Source organism: Drosophila albomicans, chromosome X (genome assembly GCF_009650485.2).
Source record: "Drosophila albomicans strain 15112-1751.03 chromosome X, ASM965048v2, whole genome shotgun sequence".
In the NCBI taxonomy this organism is placed as follows: domain Eukaryota; kingdom Metazoa; phylum Arthropoda; class Insecta; order Diptera; family Drosophilidae; genus Drosophila; species Drosophila albomicans.
Window position 1 is genome coordinate 33,281,337 of NC_047627.2, and position 20,968 is coordinate 33,302,304.

Genomic DNA, 20,968 nt, shown 5'->3' on the forward strand with positions numbered 1-20,968 from the left:
TAGATAGTTTGCGGCTTCTAATGGCAAGAGCGAGAAGGAGAATGAGAACGAGAGCCGACACTTAATTATATTTAATTAGTCTAATGGGCTAATTAACACTCTGATATGGTTCACACTCCCATGCCCACATTACACACAAACACACACACACACACACACACACACACACGTTACGCGCATAATTGTGTTTGCACGTGCAACAAGCGTCATGCCCCAAGTGGCAGTTGCAGCTGCAATTTCATGTTATGTGCTGGCCATGCTTATGCCTTCGCTTTCCCTCTCCCACTCGCATTCGCACATTTGCACTCTCCCCTTTTCCACTCAAACTCATGCCGGCATCTGTCTAGCTTTTGTCTAGCCCACACACACATACATATACACTCTCTTGCACTCGCAATTCGCACTAAACTAAACACACAAGCTTACATGTGTATGTATGTATGTATGTTTGCATGTTGCCCACTCCCCCTTTTCTGTTTTTGTTGTAATGGTCGGCGTCGTCGTCGTCGTAGTCGTCGTCATCATCGCCTCGTCATCGTCATCGTCGTCATCGCCATCATCGTCGTCGTTTGTACCGTTGTCGTAGTCGTAGTCGTCATCATCGCCATCGCCATCGTCGTCGTCGTCGTCGTCGTCTCTCGTTCTAGTTTTTACATAAAACTTTCGCTATCATTGCTGTGCCTGTGTGTGTGTGTGTGTGTGTGTGTGTGTTTGTGTGCGGACGTTAGATTTTACATTTGACCGGCATTATGTGAATGGGGCGTGTGTGTGTGTATGTGTGTGTGTGTAGAGGAGATGGTTGAATGTGTGTGAGCTGTAAGCTCCAGTGTGCAATGGTCTCTGTCTCTCTCTCTCGCTTTACTCCTAGGCAACAAGTGGCCATGTGTGAGTGGGTGGGACTGACCTTGTTCAATGAATGCTCTGTGCACACAAGTGTGGTCTGTCTCCCTCCCCTCTCTCACTCTCTCCCCTCTCCCTCTTTGCACTACTTATCTGCACGAAGTGAAATTGGCGTTGCTAAGCGCACCAACTGATAGAGAACTAAAAGAGACTTGCCGCTTTATTTGCACATGTGTGCGTATGTGTGTGTGTGAGTGTGTGTATAGCCAACTAACGCAGTTAAAGTTAACCTTGAAAATAGCAAACACATGGCGAGCAGGCGAAGCGAAGCAGCAGAAGAGGCAGCACACCAAAAAAACCAAAAAAAAAACAAAAAAAAACAGAAAAAAAGAGCAGATGGAATTGCAATGCTAGACGTAATAGCCGACTAACAGATACCCTAACCTCTTTATGCTATCTCGCTCTGATTCAACTTTCATTCACACATAAAAAATAAAAATATACATATGCATATTTCAATGGAAAAGAAACAAACAAAAAACAAAAGCACATAAATCGCAAACTACAAATATTTAAATGCGCATCTATGTGTGTGTGTGTGTGTGTGGAATAATCCCATGATGCCATTTCTGCTCAATCGAATGTTGTACAGTTATTCGCATTAAAATAAAAAGTAGTTTCGGTTTCCAACTGAACAAACTACTTGTCTATCTAATCTCTCACTTGTTGTTGTTCCTTTCTTTTTTCGCTATTCTTCTTGCCGTTGCTGTTGCTGTTGTTGTTATATTTAAGCAACAGCTCAGTCAACCAAATAATTGCTTTATTCGATTCTCACACACACACTCACACACACACATGCGTGCTGCAAACAAAATTGTGCAAAAAGAGGAAAAAAAACTGCAACGCCAAAAAGCGGCGCGCAGAGAAAACACTTTTTCTAGAACTATTTTAAAAGCTGCTCGCCAGAGCATCGACTGCGGGCAGCGACTGCGGGCAGCGGCAGCGACTGCGGCAGCGAAACAACGACAACAACAACAACGAGGACGGCAAAATAGCGGTGCTTGCTCTCTCTCTTCTTTGCAGTCTGATGGCGAAGGCGACGGTGCGGGAGTGGGAGCGGGAAAGAGAGAGAGAGTGCGGCGAAATGCGCCAAACAAAAATTTAATAATAATTCGACAACAACAACAACAGAAACAGCAACAAATACAGCGCAAAAAATGTAGTATTTAGCCTTGAAAGTTCGTAAACACTACGAATTGCGAATGCGAGCGAAGATCTTTTATTTCATTTGTTTTTTTGTGCACAACACAAAAAAAAAACAACAACAGCCACATCAGAAATCAGAAATCACACAAAAATGAAAATAAAGCAACAACAAAATACAAATACAAATCAAATACAAATTTCGAACCGAAATAAAACGAAATGGCAACAACAAGAATCAAACCAAACAAAATTCAAACTCAACGAAAGTAACGAAAGCACACACAAACACACACACACTCATATTCATTCATATAATAGATTCCACTTACTTGCTGTCCACACTGCCAAACTCCAATTCCAAATCCAATTCCAATGCGAATTCCAATTGGAATCTAGTTGGTGCAAAAGTGCTGAGTTGCAGTTAAGTTCACGTTGAAATCGTATATGGATATATATCATATTATGCCGATATTCTATAATTTCGCATGGCCAGCTGCTAGGCGTCAGTTCACACGGCTCCCCACACTCCCCACTCCCTCCACTCCCCACTCACCATTAGAAACTTGAGATTTTCCCACTGGGAGTCTCTTCAAATTCAAATGAATTTGCGGATGCAATTGCAAGGCGACACCTGTCGGCGGGTAGCGGCGGCGCTAGCTGCAGCTAGTTGGAACTTTTTCGTCATGTGGGGTAATTAGATGCGATCCACAAAAAATGGCAGCCAAGTGTGTGTGTGCTGTAAATTTAAGAAGATGAAAGTAAATGCATAAGAAACACACACACACACACAAATTACATATAACTATGAATTTCTGCTAATATTTTGTGTGTATTATTATTTGTTTTTTTTTAGTGTTTTTTTTTTTTGTATATGTATCGCTCTGTCTATCCATTTTGTCAGCGTCGTTATTAGTCAGCGTCAGTTTTGGCGACGCTGCCGCTAGTGACGTCGACGTCGACGTCAACATCGGCGTCGGCGTCGGTGTTAGCGTTAGCGCATTGGCTGCGTCGTCGACCGCAACGAAGTTTTGTTCTATGCACAAAAGTCAAAGCTACTTGGATGTTATAATATACGCAAGCGAGCGAGAGAGAGAGGGAGAAAGAGGGATGGAGGGAGAACGCAAACGCAAGAGGCAGTCAAAAAGAGAGCGAGAGATCGAGAGTCGCAAATTGAATTCTGGACTGGACTGAAACTTTATTTTGGCACTGTTTGTGTGAGTGCGTCGCTGCCTGCAGCTCTGCTCTCAGTGTGCGTATGTGTGTGTGTGTGTGTGTGTGTGAGAATTGAAAGCACACATTCTAATACTCGAGTTCAGGTTCAATTCACTGTGCTCCCACACACACACACACACACACATATGCATTCTTGCTGTCCTTGTCTGTCTACCTGATGATCCTAGGGATCGAGATAGCGAAGCAGAAGGAGAAGGAGATGGGGACAGCAACAGAGCGTGCGCACGCTTCTCTCGTTCGCTCTCTCACACACACACACACATACACATACGCAGGCTGTTGCCAAAATTTCGTTAAATAGTTTTGTGTGTTTTGTGTGTGCTTTCAACTGTCCCTCCCCTCTCTCACTTTCTGTCTCTCTCTCTCGCTCTCTCTGACGCTGCTGCCCAATGCGCTTTTTTGTGTGCTGTGCTATCGCTGCCTTCGCAGTCGCAGTCGCTGCCGCAGTCGCCGCTGCCGCTGCTGTTGCTGCTGTTGCTGCTGCCTTAGGCAGTCAAGCACTCTCTTCTTCTTTAGCACGAATTCAGTTGAGTTTCTACGCTTGCAATCATCAAACGCAACACAAAAATCCAACACGCTGCTTTGGCCGCAGATTGCTGCTGCTGCGTTCTAAACGACGTGCTCAACGTGCAAATACCCGGTACTCGCATCCAACGGATTAATCCTACGATCCACAAGCGTCGCAATGCATTAACATAGACAGTGAAACACATACAGACACAAATACAAATACAAATACAAATACAAATACACATATATATGTAGTCAAATAGTTTTAAGTGCATCTTCGGTCGGTCTTTCGGTTCGGTTCGCTTTGGTTCGGTTCGCTTCGGTTCGGTTCGGTAATTGATTAGTGTGCGTGCGTGTGTGTGTGTGTTCTTTTCTTTTTACTTTTTTTTGCATTATTTTGATTGTTTTCGTTGTGTGCCAATGTGATTTGCATTTAACATCTAAGCCAAGATCTCAAATCCCAAGCGAATAGAATTTCTTAAATTACCATATTACGTATACGCCAACCAATTTCTACCTCATCACTCAAAAGCCAAAAAGCAACAACAACCACGACACCTCAATAACAACAACAACAAATACAGCAATAATAATACAGCGGCGACAACATCAACAATAACAGAGAAGAAAGAAGAGAGAAGAAGAACGCGAAATGTTTATTCGACAATTGCAGACTGTGAATACTCATCATAATTAACAATAACAACAACAGAAAGAGAAAGAACCGTAATGAACTATTAGAGAGATTTACTCACACACACACTTGCATCGAAATGCTCATACGTGTGACGTATGCAAATAATTAGCAAGTAGAATGCTAAGCTAACCAACGAACGCATTGGGCACCCACACACCCTCAAGGTAAGCGTGTGTATGCATATAGTATGCAAATGTTTGTATGTATGTGTGTGCATAGACGCGATAGACGTTGCTTGGTTATTTTTATCACAGCCGCGACGCGACGCGCTGCGAGGCGAACACACAAAATGCAGCGTTCGCATTCGCACACACTTATCTGATAGTTTTCACTTTCAATGTCAACGCCAGCCAACTGAGCGAGACGCGCATACATGTGTGTGTGTGCTAGTATTGGTATTGTTAGTGTGCGCAAAGCTCTGATTGTGTTCGTCTATCGCGCACTCTCACGCAACGCAGCTAGAGAGCGAGAGTGAGTGTGATTGGGATTGGAATTGGGAGAGTGAGAAGTGAGAGCAAGAGCGAGTGTGTGCAAGCATTGCTTCGAGAAGCAGGACAATGGTTGCAGAGAGAGAGGGAGGGGGGGAAAGTTGCGAAGCTACGATCCAGCTGCATGCTCGTGTTTGCTCGGATCTGCGACCCGAAGACCAGCAACAGCAACAGCCACAGCCACAGACAGCAATTGCAAATGTTGACAAAGCACAGGCAAAGACAAAGCCAAAGCAAAGACAGCAAAGACATAGACAAAGACAATGCCAAGCATGGCAAAGCGCACAAACAAAGAAAGCTCCCCTTGCCACCCCTTCCTTCATAACCAACCATTCTCATAAGCACACATGCAAAAACAAAAAGCACAAGCGAAATTTGTGCACTACAAGTGTTTTATTTATTTGCGATGCGTTTGCTGTTTTCACTTTGCTTTTTGTTGCAATTCCCAATTCACAGTATGCGCTCGCTACAAAATGAATACAAAAAAAACATACAAATTAATTGTACTCGTTTCATTTTGCATTGTTTTCTGTTTTCTGTTTTCTGTTTTCTGTTTTATGCTCATTCCCATTCCCAATTCAACTTTAACTTCTACTTCTACTTCTAGTTCTAGCCTAGTGTGTGTGTGTGTGTGTGTGACATAGAAATTGTCGCCGTAGTTGACATTTTAAAGTGCATTTGTTAACAATTTTCGAACATTCTGCGATGTTTGCGATGTTGACGAACTTTGCGATTTTCAGCAAACGCAGCACAAAACATCGAATTCATTTACTGTGGGGGGAAGGGAGCGGGGAAAGCTACATCTGTACGAGTTCGTAAGCGTGCTTGAGGCAAGAGCAGGACGGCACTATTGCCGCTGAGCACTCCTGTGGTTATCGATAACTAATCGATTACTTAATTTATGAGCAATTCAAGTGCATTTGCTTAGCGATTGTAGTTATCGAAAATTAATCGATATATTAAAATATTACATAAATCAAAAATAAACTATATTTTGAGCAACTTCTCTTTTATCGATAATTTAATAAACATTTGAACATCCTTCCTTCTCATTGCAGTTAATTAATTAACAAAACATAGTCAAAACTGAACAGTCAATAAGCCAATAAGAAGAAGAATAAGCATAAGAAGAATAAGGGAAAAGGAGAAGACAAGCAGAGCGCGTGTCTTTGTGCGTGCACAAGCACAAAAGCAACAGAAGAAGAAGGAGAAGAAGGAGAAGAGGGAGAAGAAAGAGGAGGAAGAAGAGCGAGCTCAATTCTTCCTTTGGTGCAATAAAAGCCGCCAAAATACGCAAAAAGGTGACCACAAAGAAAGCCAGCGTTGTTTCGACGGTCGAGGACGACAACAACAACAACAACAACAACTACAGCAACAACTACATCCAGAGCTTCGACTACGACAACGCTAACAACGCTCGGCAGCAAACAACATCAGCAACAACAACAACATCAACTACAGAGAGACACGAAGAAGAAGAGGAACAAAGCAATATGGACGAGACACAACATTTCTGCTTGAGATGGAACAACTACCAGAGCAGCATCACCTCAGCATTCGAGAACCTTCGCGACGACGAGGACTTCGTCGATGTGACGCTCGCCTGCGAGGGGCGCAGCATAAAGGCCCATCGCGTGGTCCTCTCCGCCTGCAGTCCCTACTTCCGCGATCTGCTCAAGGTGAGTGCAATCTAAATCCCGATCCCGATCCCGATCCCGAAACTCGTTTCTCTGTGCAGAGAGGGGGAGGGAACTGCCTAGCCTAGAAACAGTGATGACATTTAAAGGCTGAAATATATTTTTGACAAACAAGCTAGAATACTTTTAAATTACTTTAAAATATGTATAACGTTATTATATTTCAGAAAAAGTGGAATATTTTTTAAATATTTTAACAATCATCAAAAAGCTGAAATATATTTCACTTTTTCTAAGCCATTTACACAATTTGGAAACAAGCTAAATATTTTTAAAATACTTCAGCTCATATATCATTATTATATTTATATTTCAGAAAAAATGGCATATTTTTTTAATAATTATACAATAATCATATTTCCATTATTATAGTTTATTATAGTATACATAGATTATATATAATAATGGAAAATTTTTACAAAATTTAAAAGTATTCAATCATTGTGAAAACATTAAAGAAATTTTCTAGCATTAAATGTTTAATGTTTTTACAATAATCGAATATTTTCAAATTCTATGGCACTTTTCCATTATTATTTTTGTTATTCAATCAAATTTCGAAAACTTTTAAGATGCTTTAGTTTCCCTCATTTGGATTTGTCAGCGTATAATTATAACATTTTCAGGATAACAAAATACTAAATTAAGTTTGTGTTAGAAGCTCACAAATTGATTGTTTAAAGTGATGTCATATCATTTCACATTGTGACGTCTGATTGAACAAAGAATATAATAGATTATCAGTGGAACACTTGAATTTCAAATTTGGCTAAAAAATAGCTAAACCGACAACACAGCAGCAATCCAATTTTAGTAATTTCTCTTTCTCTCTCTCTCTCTCAAAAATATAATAGATAGATAGTAAAACATTGGAATTTCAAATCTAGCGGAAAATAGCTAAACCGTCAGCACTACAATTCAATTTTAGCAGCTTCTCTCTCAAGAATATAATTGAATATCATTCAAATTTCAAATCTAGCGGAAAAGTAGCTAAACCGGCAGCACTGCATTTGCAGCAATCCAATTTTAGCAGCTTCTCTCCCTTTTCCTTCTCCTCTCCTCGCTCTTTCGATGTCTGACCTAGTTTAAAAGAGATCGACACATGTGCTTCAGCTGCACATTACGCATACGCAGCGTGGGTCTGGATTGTGACCCCATTCCACACACACACACACTCATACACACACATGGATCAAAGGACGAAGGCGAATACTGCTGTCAGGCACTGTTCGCTCGCTTTGCGGCACAAATTTAATGGCAGCCTAATTAATAAAATAAAATCTACATGCAATCGCAAAACACACTGCGAATGTTTCCAGTTGCAGAAAGTGGCAAGTTTTTTCTGTGACTGGCAAAACTTATTGTTATTGCAACTCTGGCAACTGGCAACTGGCAACTTGCAACAACATTGTGTTGTGTCTCGTGTCTTTCTTTCTCTCTCTCTCTTTCTCTTTCTGACTGTGGTGTAAACTGCTAAGGCAAAGTTTTTTGTAGCTGTTGTTGTTTTGGGGTAAATAGTAAATACTTATTTTTGTGCTTTTAGCTAAAATATTACAGCAGAAATGCGACAGGAGAAAAGGAGACGCAGAGGGGGGCAAACAGAGGGGAGAGGGGAGGGGGCTGCGATTGCGTTCTGTTTGCATTTTAATTTATTTAGTTGCGCACGATGGCAGCAAAACTCTGTGCCACACAATGAAGAAGAAGCAGACAGCACGCCAAATGTTGCAAGTGCCGCAAAAAAACAGAGAAAGAGAAAGAGAACGAAAAGAAGAAGAAGAACTTGCGCTAAATAAAATCAGGACTCAGACTCTGACTAACGTGTGATTAAATTGGCCTAATCGGCGACTGGACGCGGCCCAAATGTCATACCCCCTTCCCCTCTTCACCCTTCTTCAACTCCCTTCTCCTCATTCTTAGAGTTCAGTTTATGTACACAGAGAGAAAATCTTATATCAAAATTGCTCTTTTTAAGATTCTGGAAGTCTTGCAAGAAATTTTTTGTACTTAATGGTTTTTAATGTACTAATATATTAATATACCACAAATATAGACTTTGGTATATTTTAGTATATGTGTGGTATATTAATTTGGTATATTTTAGGGGAAATAGTATATACATATACCGAAAGCTATGTGTCAGTATTTCAGTACTTTAACAGTATACCACTTTGTGTATTTTTAGTATTTTGTTGTATATTGCTAAAATAACACCGCATTATTAGCTGACTTTACTGAAAATCTGGTCTATTTTGAATGTATTACTATATACCAAATATAGCCTTTGGTATATTTTTAGTATTTTTACGGTATTTAAATATGGTATATTTCAAAATTACTACCGCACTATTTTACTTCCACTTCACTTCACACTGAGTAGCGGGTATCTGGCAGTCGAGCACACTCGACTTGATTCGACTTGAAATTTCTTAGTTGTTTCTCTCAGTGTATAGCTCGTTGTGTTCTCTATTTGCACTGTTTATGCTAATTTCGTGAGCTGCTTTTAGTCAGGTGAAGTTGCCAAAGGGAACTTTAGCTAGTCGCGTCTTCGTTTTGATTTTATTTGTATATAGCAAATCGTTGTTGTTATTGTTGTTGTTGTAGTCTACTTGTTGTTGTTTTGCCTTTTTCTTTATTATGACATTAAAATTATGGGAGTCGTCGACGTCGTCGTCTGGCCGCCAAAACTTGTGACTGCATTGAAAATATTTGCACGCAATTGCGGTTTTTAGTTGCTCCGCTCCCCGCTCTGCACTTTCCCCTCGCTACCCCCCCCCCCTCTTTCCCCACTTTGCTCTCTGTGCTGCCAAAAACTTTGCCATTTGCATTGTTTGAGCTGTCATTGGCGTCACTGGCGACGACGAACGACGAACGAGGCTCGAGGATTGGGATTGGGATTGGGTTTGAGTTTGGTTAGCGGATTGATTAGTGGTTGGAGTTGAGGTTGAGGTTGAGGTGGTGGGAGAGGGGGGACTTCCCCTTTGGCCCTCTCTTTCCTTGGCTTTGCCATTGCAGCAGAAATTATATAAATTACAAACTTCTCAGTTTTATTTTCTCTCTCTCTGTGTGTGTGTTGTAAATATTTTTCTCGACGTGATTTGTTAACATGATAGAAAAGTTCGTTTGTTGTAAATTATAGACGCAAAACAGACAAACAGACACGGCAACACAAACTTAACTTAATGCATCAACTTTGCTTTGCGAGACACAAGAATGGGCCAACTTTGCGTTTCTTTTGGGCCATTTAGTGCCATCGTCGCTCCTAATGGTTGCCCCCATTGCGATTGTGCATTGCGTATACGCCCCGTACTCTGAGTTGCACCCACTTTACAAGCTGTCCAGCCAATAAATTGCACAACTTTTCAGGGGTGGAAGGGGAAGGGGGAGGGGGGGGATTCTATGATAATGAAGGCTCAACAAAATTGCGAACAACAGAAAGTCGGCATTTAATTTGTTAAAAAGGCCAACAGAATGCAAAGGCAACGACTGCAACTGCAACAATAAGACGGGCAGGCACAACAAACAGAACGGGAAACGGGGGGAGGCGGCATAAAAAATGCTAAAATAATTATATACCAAGAAATTAGTACGAGAAAGACAGAGAGAGAGAGAGAGAGAGCGAGTATACAAAACTTTGTTGGCAGATGCAACAATACAACAGTCAGCGCAGAAGTTTTGTGAATTCAATTTGAAATACATGCAACAACAACAACAACGACAAGGCAGTTGGACATGCAACCAAGTGTCCACTGTGTCTGCTCCCAATCCTCGCCTAGGTCGCGACACTTTGTCTACTCGCTTTTCGCTCTTCGCTTTTCTCTCTTCGCTTGATCTTGTTTCTGCCCCTTGTGCCTATGCATAAATATTTAATTAACTGCAGCGCATTATTTTAATTAGGTGTAAAACAGCAAAGTGTCCTCCACACACACACACACACACACACACACACACATACAGCAAGTGGCAAGTGGCAAGCAGCTAATGACCATTTTTGGGGCGGGGCTAAAGTGTTTTTCTTTTGGCCTCCATTCAACACAGATTTTGAATGCACTCGTAACTGGTAACCGGTAACTGTAACTGTTATTCTTCTTCTTCTGCTGACAACGCCTCCTTAACACTTTGCCAAAGTCTTTGCAATTTGCATTTCCAGAAATTCTCTGGCCAAATTGTCACGTGAACAAAACATATATCAAGAATGATTTTGGAGCAGTTCAGTATTAATTTAGAAATATACCAAAATAATATACCGCAAAAATACTAAAAACTATATTATGTATATAGTAATACATTATAAATGTACTATATAGTACAAAATATACCAAATTGTCAACCATGAAAGACAATAGTGCGGTATTAATTTGAACATACATATGTCAACTGCAATATTACTAAAAGTATACCAAATTATATACTTGGTATATAGATATAGTACAACATTCAAAATATACCATATAGTGCAAAATATACCAAATTGTCAACCATGAAAGACAATAGTGCGGTATTAATTTGAACATATGTCAACTTAATATACTGCAATATTACTAAAAGTATACCAAATTATATACTTGGTATATAGATATAGTACAACATTAAAAATATACCATATAGTGCAAAATATACCAAATTGTCAACCATGAAAGACAACATATGTCAACTTAATATACCGCAATATTACTAAAAATATAACAAATTATATACTTGGTGTATAGATATAGTACAACATTCAAAATATATCATAGAGTGCAAAATATACCAGATTGCCAGCCAAAGTAAAAGTAAAAAAGCAAACAAATTTCTTGAATAACTTTGACAATTTTTTTATGATCACATCATCTGATCGGGAATAATAAATACTGTAGTTAGTACTGAATGAATTTATATATTTTATCGTAAAATGAAGAAAGTTCCTCAGATGAATCTTAGCTAGAAATATAGTGCTATTCCGGAGCTAAATGAATACACTTTACGTATTTTTCAAATTTGTTTTAGTTTCAGTTCATGTTTTTTTTTACCATGAGAGAATTACGCATTTGCATTTTTCTTTTGCCAGAATCCGGCACAGAAGAGAAAGCTAACAACAGCAGACCCTTTTTTTTCATCTCCCTCCCTTTCGCTCTTCCTCTCGCTCTGCTGGAAATCAAGTTTCGTTGCTGCAGAGGCGATCACTTGATCACTGTCGTCTTGACCTCGATTTCACAATCTGCCGCACACACACACACACATAGAAGCAAATATATGACGCGATTACACAGAAAAAGCACACAGACATAAATGCATAAACGTAAATAAGGCAAAGGGAGACAAGCATGTCTCTTCGTCTCTCCGTCTCTCAGTCCGTCTCTGTCTGTCCGTCACATTCCACACGCATTCACAACGCCCTGGGGGATAAGTGAACTGAACTGAGCTGAACTGAAGTGAAGGGAACGAAACGGAATGGAACGAAACGAAACGGAGCGGAGGCTGTAATGTCTACAATCGAAACAATAATAAGAAACTGCAAAATACAAAAATAAATACAGCAAAAAGTAAAGTAAAGTAAGGAAAACAAAAAAACAAGGAAAAGAAAAAGAAAATCAGCGAGACTTGACCCAATTTTTAGGCAGCAGACAACGCGCCCTTTGTTGGCTTTGCCACTTGATAAATGATACACACACATACGCATACACATGTGTTGTACACACTTGCATACTATATATATTCACACATTCGGGCGATCAGAAAGAGGAAGAGGGAAAGAGAGAGAGAGACAGACTCGTTGCGAGGAAAAGGAAGCGAGACTGTTGATGCAGTTGGAGTTGGAGGTCAGCTGCAGAGCGACTCGAACTCGATAATAGAAGCTAAAGAAGCATGACTAAAGAGTGCATACTTGAACGAAGTGAATCAGAGTGTCGAAAATAAATGCAAACTGGCTTTCAATTGTAATTTATTTCAAGAAACACATTTCAAAGTACATCTAAAAGCACTGGTTCGTGTCTTCGCTAAGCAAGGATTGAAATAAATGCGATAGAAACACGATAATAGATGTGAGTTTCTACTACTTCGCACTTGAAGTTTAGTAATAGACAATAATAACAGTCTAGGTGACTATATTATACAAATAATTATAGGGGATTGGTTTGTTTCTTCGCTAAGCATGGGCTGAAAGCATTGGTCTGTGTCTTCGCTAACCATAAGATGAAATAAATGCGATAAAGCCTCGATAATATAAAAAATTTCACTTGAAAGAGAGAGGCCTGTATGATAATGCAGTCTAGGTGACATTACGAGTACAAATAATATTCTAGGCTTTATATGTATATGTATTTCACTGATCTGTGTCTTTGCTAAGCGTGGGTTCAAAGTATTAGTCTATGTCTTGGCTTAGCATAAGTTAAAATGAATGCAGAAGAGGTTGAATAATATAGGAAAATGACACTTAATAGATGATATGGCAATCTAGGTGAGGTTGGAGTGCAAATAATATTCGCTGCTTTATATGTAAGCCATTTTAATGGTCTGTGTCTTGGCTAAGCATAGGTTGAAAGCACTGGTCTGTCTCTTGGCTAAGCATAAGTGGAAATAAATGAAATGAATACTGGATGATATAAGAAAATGGTTAAGCTAGACACTTCAAAGCGAGAAAAGACTGAATAATATTGCATTTGAAGTGATTTTAGAATACAATTAATATTCGCTGCTTTATATGTAAGCCATTTTAATGGTCTGTGTCTTGGCTAAGCATAGGTTAAAAACCAGACTTAACTTTCTATTAAGAGAAGTTGGCAGTTCAATTGAACCCCTCTGTGTATTCTAACGTTATATTGAAGTACTCTCAAACTAATGTATTGTATACTTAATCATTTTGCAGAGCACACCCTGTAAACATCCCGTCATACTGCTGCAAGATGTGAATTTCATGGACCTGCACTCGCTGGTGGAGTTCATCTACCACGGCGAGGTGAATGTGCACCAGAAGTCGCTGCAGTCCTTCTTGAAGACCGCCGAGGTGCTGCGCGTCTCGGGACTGACACAGCAACAGGCCGAGGACACGCACAGCGTAAGTAGTCTCTTTCCTTCACCCTCACCTCTCTCTCGATTCCTAATTCCCTTTGCTTCCCCTGTAGCATTTGGCACAGATCCAGAACCTGGCCAATGCCGGAGTGCGCACTCCGTTAAATTCACATCCACATCCACATCATGGGGCGCTGCACGATGACGGAGGCGCCACGCTGTTCAGCAGCCGCCAGGGACAGGGCGGGGCCGGGTCACCGCCACCGCCGCCGCCACAGCTGCCGCAGCACATCAACAACCATCTGCTGAAGCGGATGGCGATGCTGCATCGCGGCAGCGTTTCGGGAGACGAGACATCGCAGGCTCTGAAGCGGTTGCGCAGCTCCGACAACGGTTTGCCCAGCAGCAACAACAACAGCCCGGACTTGCAGTTGCATGCCCCGCGCAGTGCATCGCCGCAGCTAACCCCCGCGGACTTTAGCACCATCAAGCACCACAACAACAACAACACACCGCCGCTCAAGGAGGAGAAACGTAAGTCAGAGATTGAAGACTTGGAATGTGATTCAATTTGATTCGATTTGATTTGATTCGATTCTTCTTCTATGTGTAGGCAATGGACCCACTGGCAATGGCAACTCGGGCAACTCTGGCAATGGCAACTCTGGTGGCAACAACAACAACAACAACAACAATAACAACAACGGAAACGGAAATGGAAACGGAAACTCGAACGGCATCTCGATCAGCGAGAAACTCGGCAGCCTAACACCTTCGCCTTTGGCCCGCGGCGTCGATGACGTCAAGTCGGAGCCAATGGAGCTCGTCTGCTCCAACAACAACGCCAACAATCCGAATGCCAACGACGAGCACAGCAACGATTCCACTGGCGAACACGACGCCAATCGCTCCAGCAGCGGCGACGGCGGCAAAGGCTCCTTGAGGTGACATATTTTTGCGATCCCTGATCCCTGATCATCGAAAATCAACTTGAACTTCTCTCTTCTTCTTGCAGCTCTGGCAACGATGATGAGATCGGTGACAATCTCACCTCCCACCATGCCCCACCGCCATTCATAATGTCGCCAGCTGACAACAAACTGTTTCCCGGTGCCGCATTCAACTTTCCCATAAGCAATCTCGATCACTCAGCCTTGCTTGGTGCGTATACACACAAAATAACTACAACTTAAACGTTCTTAAATCAATCTTGGTCTTAAAGAGAGTGAAAAACCAAAAGATTTTGGTCATAAAGATCCTAATAAAGAACATTTAATATAAGACCTTAGTTCTTATTAATAAGAAGAACAACATTATTTAGTTTCAAGATCAAAAATCTTATTATAAGATCGAAAATGTATCAAATCTTATTGTTTATGTCTTTACTACCTTTTTATTACTTTATCATTTAAAGCTGCAAAATTAACATAGTTCTAAAATCAAGATTTGGGTCTTAAAGTCAGTTTAGAACATGAAAATCCGAATGTTGGAAAACTCTTTTAATATAAGAAGAAACAAATCTTCTAGTTTCAAGACTCTTTCTTATTACAAGATCAACAAAAGATGAACTTGTTATTTACTTGCCAAATTTGGACAAATGGTCTTAATCTAAAGAAGTTATTTCTTAAAGTGATCTTCATTAAAAGAACGCAATTTGTAAGACGAGTCTTCGTGATTGTAGAACTTGATCTGTTTTTGTTGTCAGTATACTTAAGAGTTGGAAATATCACCAAAGTATTCTATATTCATATTCCTACTTCCTGCGCTTCCCTTTTCCAGGTCTCAACACACAATTGCAACAATCTGGCGAACTCGCTGTCTCTCCACAAGGTGAGTCCAAGCATTTCTATATTTTTACCTCTATTGTTTCGCTCTATTTGCGCTCAAAAGCTCATTATTACATTTTTTACATCAAATGCAATTACAAAAGAAAAAAAAAGAAAATATATTTATGCTCATACAGAGCAGAGAGTAAATTTCAAAAAGAAAAAGAGAAAACTTCCCCCTCAAAAAAGAAAAAAAAAAAGAAAAAAGAAAGAAATAAAAAAAATATAATAATAATAGAAGAAATTCCAAAAATATATATTTTGAACGTTGAAGAAATGTGTCTGTATCATTTGTTTTACTTGAGAACATACTTTACATATATGTAAATGCGTACATGCATATACAAATCGGCTATATATATGTGTGTTGATTACAATTTGATTTAACTTTTGATTTATTTTACCTACACGAATAAAAATAATAATAATACAAAACTCGTACCTCGTTCGTACCTCGTTCGTTACTCGTACCTCGTATTTTGATTACTTTTTTACCTATTTTTTTTTTTTTGCGCCACAATCGATTATTTCCGTCATACTGTTTGATTTGAAAAGTAACAAAAAGAAATGCCACGCAAAGTTCGCCCCGTCGAAACACATTCTAGATATATCTATAAATGGGAGATACTTTTTTTGGTATCTTAACTTTGGTATTAACTTATCCCGATCCAAGTTTGTGAGGCACTGGGCCATCTTTGTTGTGGACTCATTAGAATTGCAAAAATAATAAACACGTAAAAGTCAACAGACAACTAAACCCAAATATCTAATTTAATTGCTCATTATTTTGTCGGTTTTTTTTTTCTTCTTTCTCTTAATTTCAATTTTTAATCGTTGTCGTTCGTTTTTTTGTTTTTTTTTTCGTTCGTTCGTTCGTTTGCATCTTCTAATCTAACCGAAAGTGTACAAAAATTTCTTTCTTGTTTGATTGTTTCGATGGTAAATGTTTTCATTTATTTCCGTCACGCGAAAAGACGAAGAAGAAGAAGAAGAACTAGTTTAGGAAATAGCTGTTAGCAGAAAAACCGCCAAGCTGAGCATCAGCGATGCCAAAGATAACGAAGAAGTTGATGATAATGTTAAATTTGAAATCCAAGCAATTAATGCAAGCGCTAAACAACAAACACTGAACCCTCCTCGACCCTCCTCTTAACTTAAACCCTAGAGATAGAGAGCGTGTGTGTGTGTGTGTGTGTGTGTGTGTGTGTGTAACTAATGAACTCAGCACGAACTCTGACGAGTGACAAAAGTGTCAAGCTTTGCCGCAAAAGTGTTTAGCAAAATTCCTCCCCGCATCACGCTTTTTGGAATATGTGGCGTACATTTTAATTGAGGCTGTTATGCTGCGGTTAGGACGCAACAATTTGTTGCCACATGCCACATGCCACCTCCCCCCCCCCACTTGCCACTAGAAGTTCGCGCGCGCTTAAAAGTATGCAAAGAGTTTTGCATGTTGTACAACTAAAAACCAGTTCGTAAAAGCTTTGCGGCTTTTGTGGCATGCCACCCAACAACACTGAGGCATGCAACGCATAACGCACATGCGTGCCATAGATTAGCTCCACATAATTAGCTCGCTGCGAGCGGATAAACCAAATTATTAGACCAAAGTTGAGTTGAGTTGAGTTGAGTTCAGTGTTTGCTCCTTGGTGCTTGTCTTTTGCTTCTAAATGCGAGAAGAAGAAGAAGAAGAAGTGTGTTCCGTTAGTTAGATAGTTCTTCGAGAGTTCATTTGGCTTACTTCATGTCCTCCACACACGTTAAATCAGCATCAGAATCAGAATCAACGATCTATACTCTACTACGTCATAATGCCACATTCGATTCTCGCTCGCTCGCTCGCTCTCGCTCTCTCTATCTCTATCTCTGTCTCCCTCTATTGCTCTATCACTCACTCTCTCTCTATCCCACACACACACACACATTCACAGACATACAAATATTTCGCTTTCCCGCTCATACACAAAATCCTTAAATGATATACCAAAATAATACTAAACAAATACTAGACAATCCGAATCAGATTCGAAATAGAATCAGATACGAAATGTATAGCAAGTTTTCTATGAGAAAATAAAACCAAACAAATACTACAAAAATACCAGACAAGCTTTCTATGAGAAAATAGTACCAAAATAATACTGAAAAATACCAGACAATCAGAATCAGACACGAAATTAACAGCAAGCTTTCTATGAGAAAATAGTACCAAAAAAATACTTTTAAAAAATACCAGATTGGAAATGAACAGCAAGCTTTCTATGACAAAATAATACCAAAAAAATACTTAAAAATACCAGATTAGATGCGAAATTGTATCTACAACACTTCAGGAGGGAAATTTACATTTTCCGCATATTTCGTTTGTGTTTTATTTTTTTTTTTTTTTGTCATTTACCATTTCTCGTATTCGTATTCGCATTCGTTAGTTTTAGTTTTAGTTTTAGTTTCTTTGCGTTACGTTTCGTTCTATTTGTGTGCTAATTTTGTATTCGTATTTAATCCAAACAGCCAACTACACCTCACACACACACACACACACACATATGCACCACTTACACACACACACACTCATAGACAAATCGAATTGAAGTGCTTTCGATTTCTAGCATTAACATAATATGTGTTTATGTTTATGTTTTTGTGTTTTTGTTCCCATTAACTATTAATTAAGCTAATCTTATTGTTTGTTTGTTTGTTTATCGAATTGATTTCAAAGTGCAACTTGCCACTTACCTCAAGATGCTCCGAAATTTGTTTTCTTCATTTCTTGAGTTCATTTTTCGGTTTTGATCCATTTCACAACACTTGACAACAAACAACATCCAGCTACAATAACAAGAACAATAAGTACATTTTTGAATACCATCATTTGGTGTAATTTTTTTGTGTTTGTGTAAAATGCAACGCATTATAAGATCGATCGAATATATACTTATATACAAATTATGTATTGAATTTTTCATTTACTTTGTACGTCGTCGTGCTTGTGTCTAAAACTAAGTAACCAATTCTCCAAACCGACCCCCGCCCCCCCTTACCCTTACCCCTCCCCCTAATGAACCAAAAAAAAAAACAAAAAAGAAAAACATCCCCTAAAAATTATCATAACAGCAAAAGCAAAAGAAAAGCTTCACGTATATGTATTTGCATTGAAAACAAACTAATACTGAAATTATTCCCCCAAATCAAATCAAATCAAATTCAATCAAAAAAACCAAAAACAAAAATCAATTATCAATTTTAAAAAAAATAATTCAAATTGCAACAAATATGTTTTTTGTTTAATTGCTTCAAATTCGAATTTCTCTTTTTATGTTGTTGTCTTCAGTTTCGTCTTCTGTTTCCGTTTTGTCATTTTTTCGATTTCGTTTTCGTTTACCGTTTCTGCTTCCGCTTTCGTTTCTTAAACAATCGAACGGAATATGGCTTCAAGATTCAACGAGAACTGCGAAATCGCTTCTCAAATTAATCGGCAGCAACAACAACAACAACAAATAAACACACACACACACACACATACACAACTCTATTGTAAGCGTACGTCTAATATATACCTATATCTAATATAAGTATCCACCCCCCACCCTCTCTGACCTCTGACCTTGTTGACCCCCGACGTCGAAACACATATTTATGTGAGATTGAGATTTGAATTGAGATCACACACACACACACACACATGCAAATATTCGATCTTAGTATTGGCGAACTACGAATACAAATACAGCGCACACCAACCCCCACCCCCCTCAACCCACAACCCTTCTTCCACTGTCGAAAGCTGAAAGTCAAAGTCAAAGGGGAACAAAGCGAATATTGGAAATAGGAATAAAGGCATAACATTGGCATTTACATACATACATACATACATACGTACGTACATAGGTGTATGTATGTGTGTGCGTACACAATCGAATACTTACGAATACGAAACAAAGCGCACAACAAAAAGAACAACAAATTCGGCGATTTTCACTCGCCCCTTAACACACACACACATACACACTGCGAACAAACACACACACGTGAACTCACAGTCAAAAGAGAATTGCAAAAAAAAAGGGTTTCACTTTCTTCACTTCCTTTTCAAAGTGCAGGCAAAACAGAAACAGAAACAAAGTCGAAAAGAATGAGAAAGCTAAAAATTGAAATTGAAAGAAATTCGAGATCAGAGCTACTAATCCACATACATACATCCACACATACATACATACATACATACATGCCATACATACCCAGCTACCTACATACATATACATACATCACGCATACACACACACACACCTACATACACATACACACACATACACGCAATTACAATCTCTAAAAACCAAAAACTAACTTCAAATTGATGATAATGAAATAACTAACGCTTTACTACAACAACAACAACAAATGTATTTATACTTGCAAATTATACGTACTAACCCCACTGTGTTCTCGTATAGAACAACTCTCTCCACTGTCCACTCGAAGCCACGCTTCGACTGCCATACGAATTATTCCAATATGCAATATTATCGATAAGAAAACACACACAACAAAAACAAAAACAAAAAACAGAAAACAACATCAACTTGAGAAAGCAATTGTGAATTGTGCTTTGCCCAACACATCGGAGAAGACACGATATCATAGATAGATACATACATATATACAAAAACAAAACAAAAACAAAACAAAAAAACACAAACCAAGCTTCACACGTATGAGAAATCGCTTTAAATTACGCTCTCCCTATATGTAAAATTGTTGCTATTTTAAACACATGCGAAATACCGTTACATAACAAACCTATACAAATACAAATACACACACACACACACACACAAACAGCTTAGAATTTAGTTTAAAAACAACAACAACAAGGAAAATTGACTAATTTTAAGTTCATCAATTGGTGGAATATTGTGGACACACACACACACATACACAAACACACATTCTAGTTAAGTTTTAAGCACAAACATTATTATGATTATTATTATTATTATTACGATTATTGTTATTGGCAACTGCGACTGTACCTATTGATGATATACTATATCAAAGCAACTTGCACAGCAATTTTTGAAAAATGAAAAACCTAAATCCTAAAATTATTTCGATTTTCGAATATAGAAATTGCTATGCAGTTGTTGTAATAAGCGAAAATTTATTTGTATTATGCCTAAGTCGAAACTAATCTTATGCTATTAGGATACACCTAAATATAACAACAAAAAGTACCAAAAAAAAATACGAAATTTCCCTCCTGCACAACAACAGAAAAGAACAAAAAAAAAAGTCCCAAAACCTCGCAAGCAAAAAAATTAATTTGAAATGTAAAAAACTCTTTGCACAAAGTATTTAAACAAAACTAAAAATTGTTAAACGGAAAGTTGAGCATCGGAAGTTGTGATGAATGTGCTGAAACATTGATAATGATGATGATGAACAACATGATGATGATGATGATGATGATAATAATGATTATGATAA

General features: G+C 39.0%; 1 protein-coding gene across 4 annotated transcripts in view; it reads left to right on the top strand.

The window, feature by feature from the left end:
- Nucleotides 1–4,136: 4,136 nt before the first annotated feature.
- LOC117576610 (broad-complex core protein) overlaps nucleotides 4,137–20,968 on the top strand; it is a 43,008-nt gene continuing 26,176 nt past the window's right edge. The window contains exons 1-7 of one of the 4 annotated variants that reach the window (XM_034261515.2): nucleotides 4,137–4,650; nucleotides 6,033–6,653; nucleotides 13,516–13,704; nucleotides 13,772–14,192; nucleotides 14,272–14,602; nucleotides 14,674–14,819; nucleotides 15,438–15,488. In XM_034261515.2, the coding sequence (XP_034117406.2) occupies nucleotides 6,468–6,653; nucleotides 13,516–13,704; nucleotides 13,772–14,192; nucleotides 14,272–14,602; nucleotides 14,674–14,819; nucleotides 15,438–15,488 (1,324 nt within the window). In that variant the 5' untranslated portion in view covers nucleotides 4,137–4,650; nucleotides 6,033–6,467. The remainder of the gene's footprint in view (nucleotides 4,651–6,032; nucleotides 6,654–13,515; nucleotides 13,705–13,771; nucleotides 14,193–14,271; nucleotides 14,603–14,673; nucleotides 14,820–15,437; nucleotides 15,489–20,968) is intronic. The other 3 variants (XM_052004600.1, XM_052004597.1, XM_052004605.1) reach the window with 3 other exon arrangements.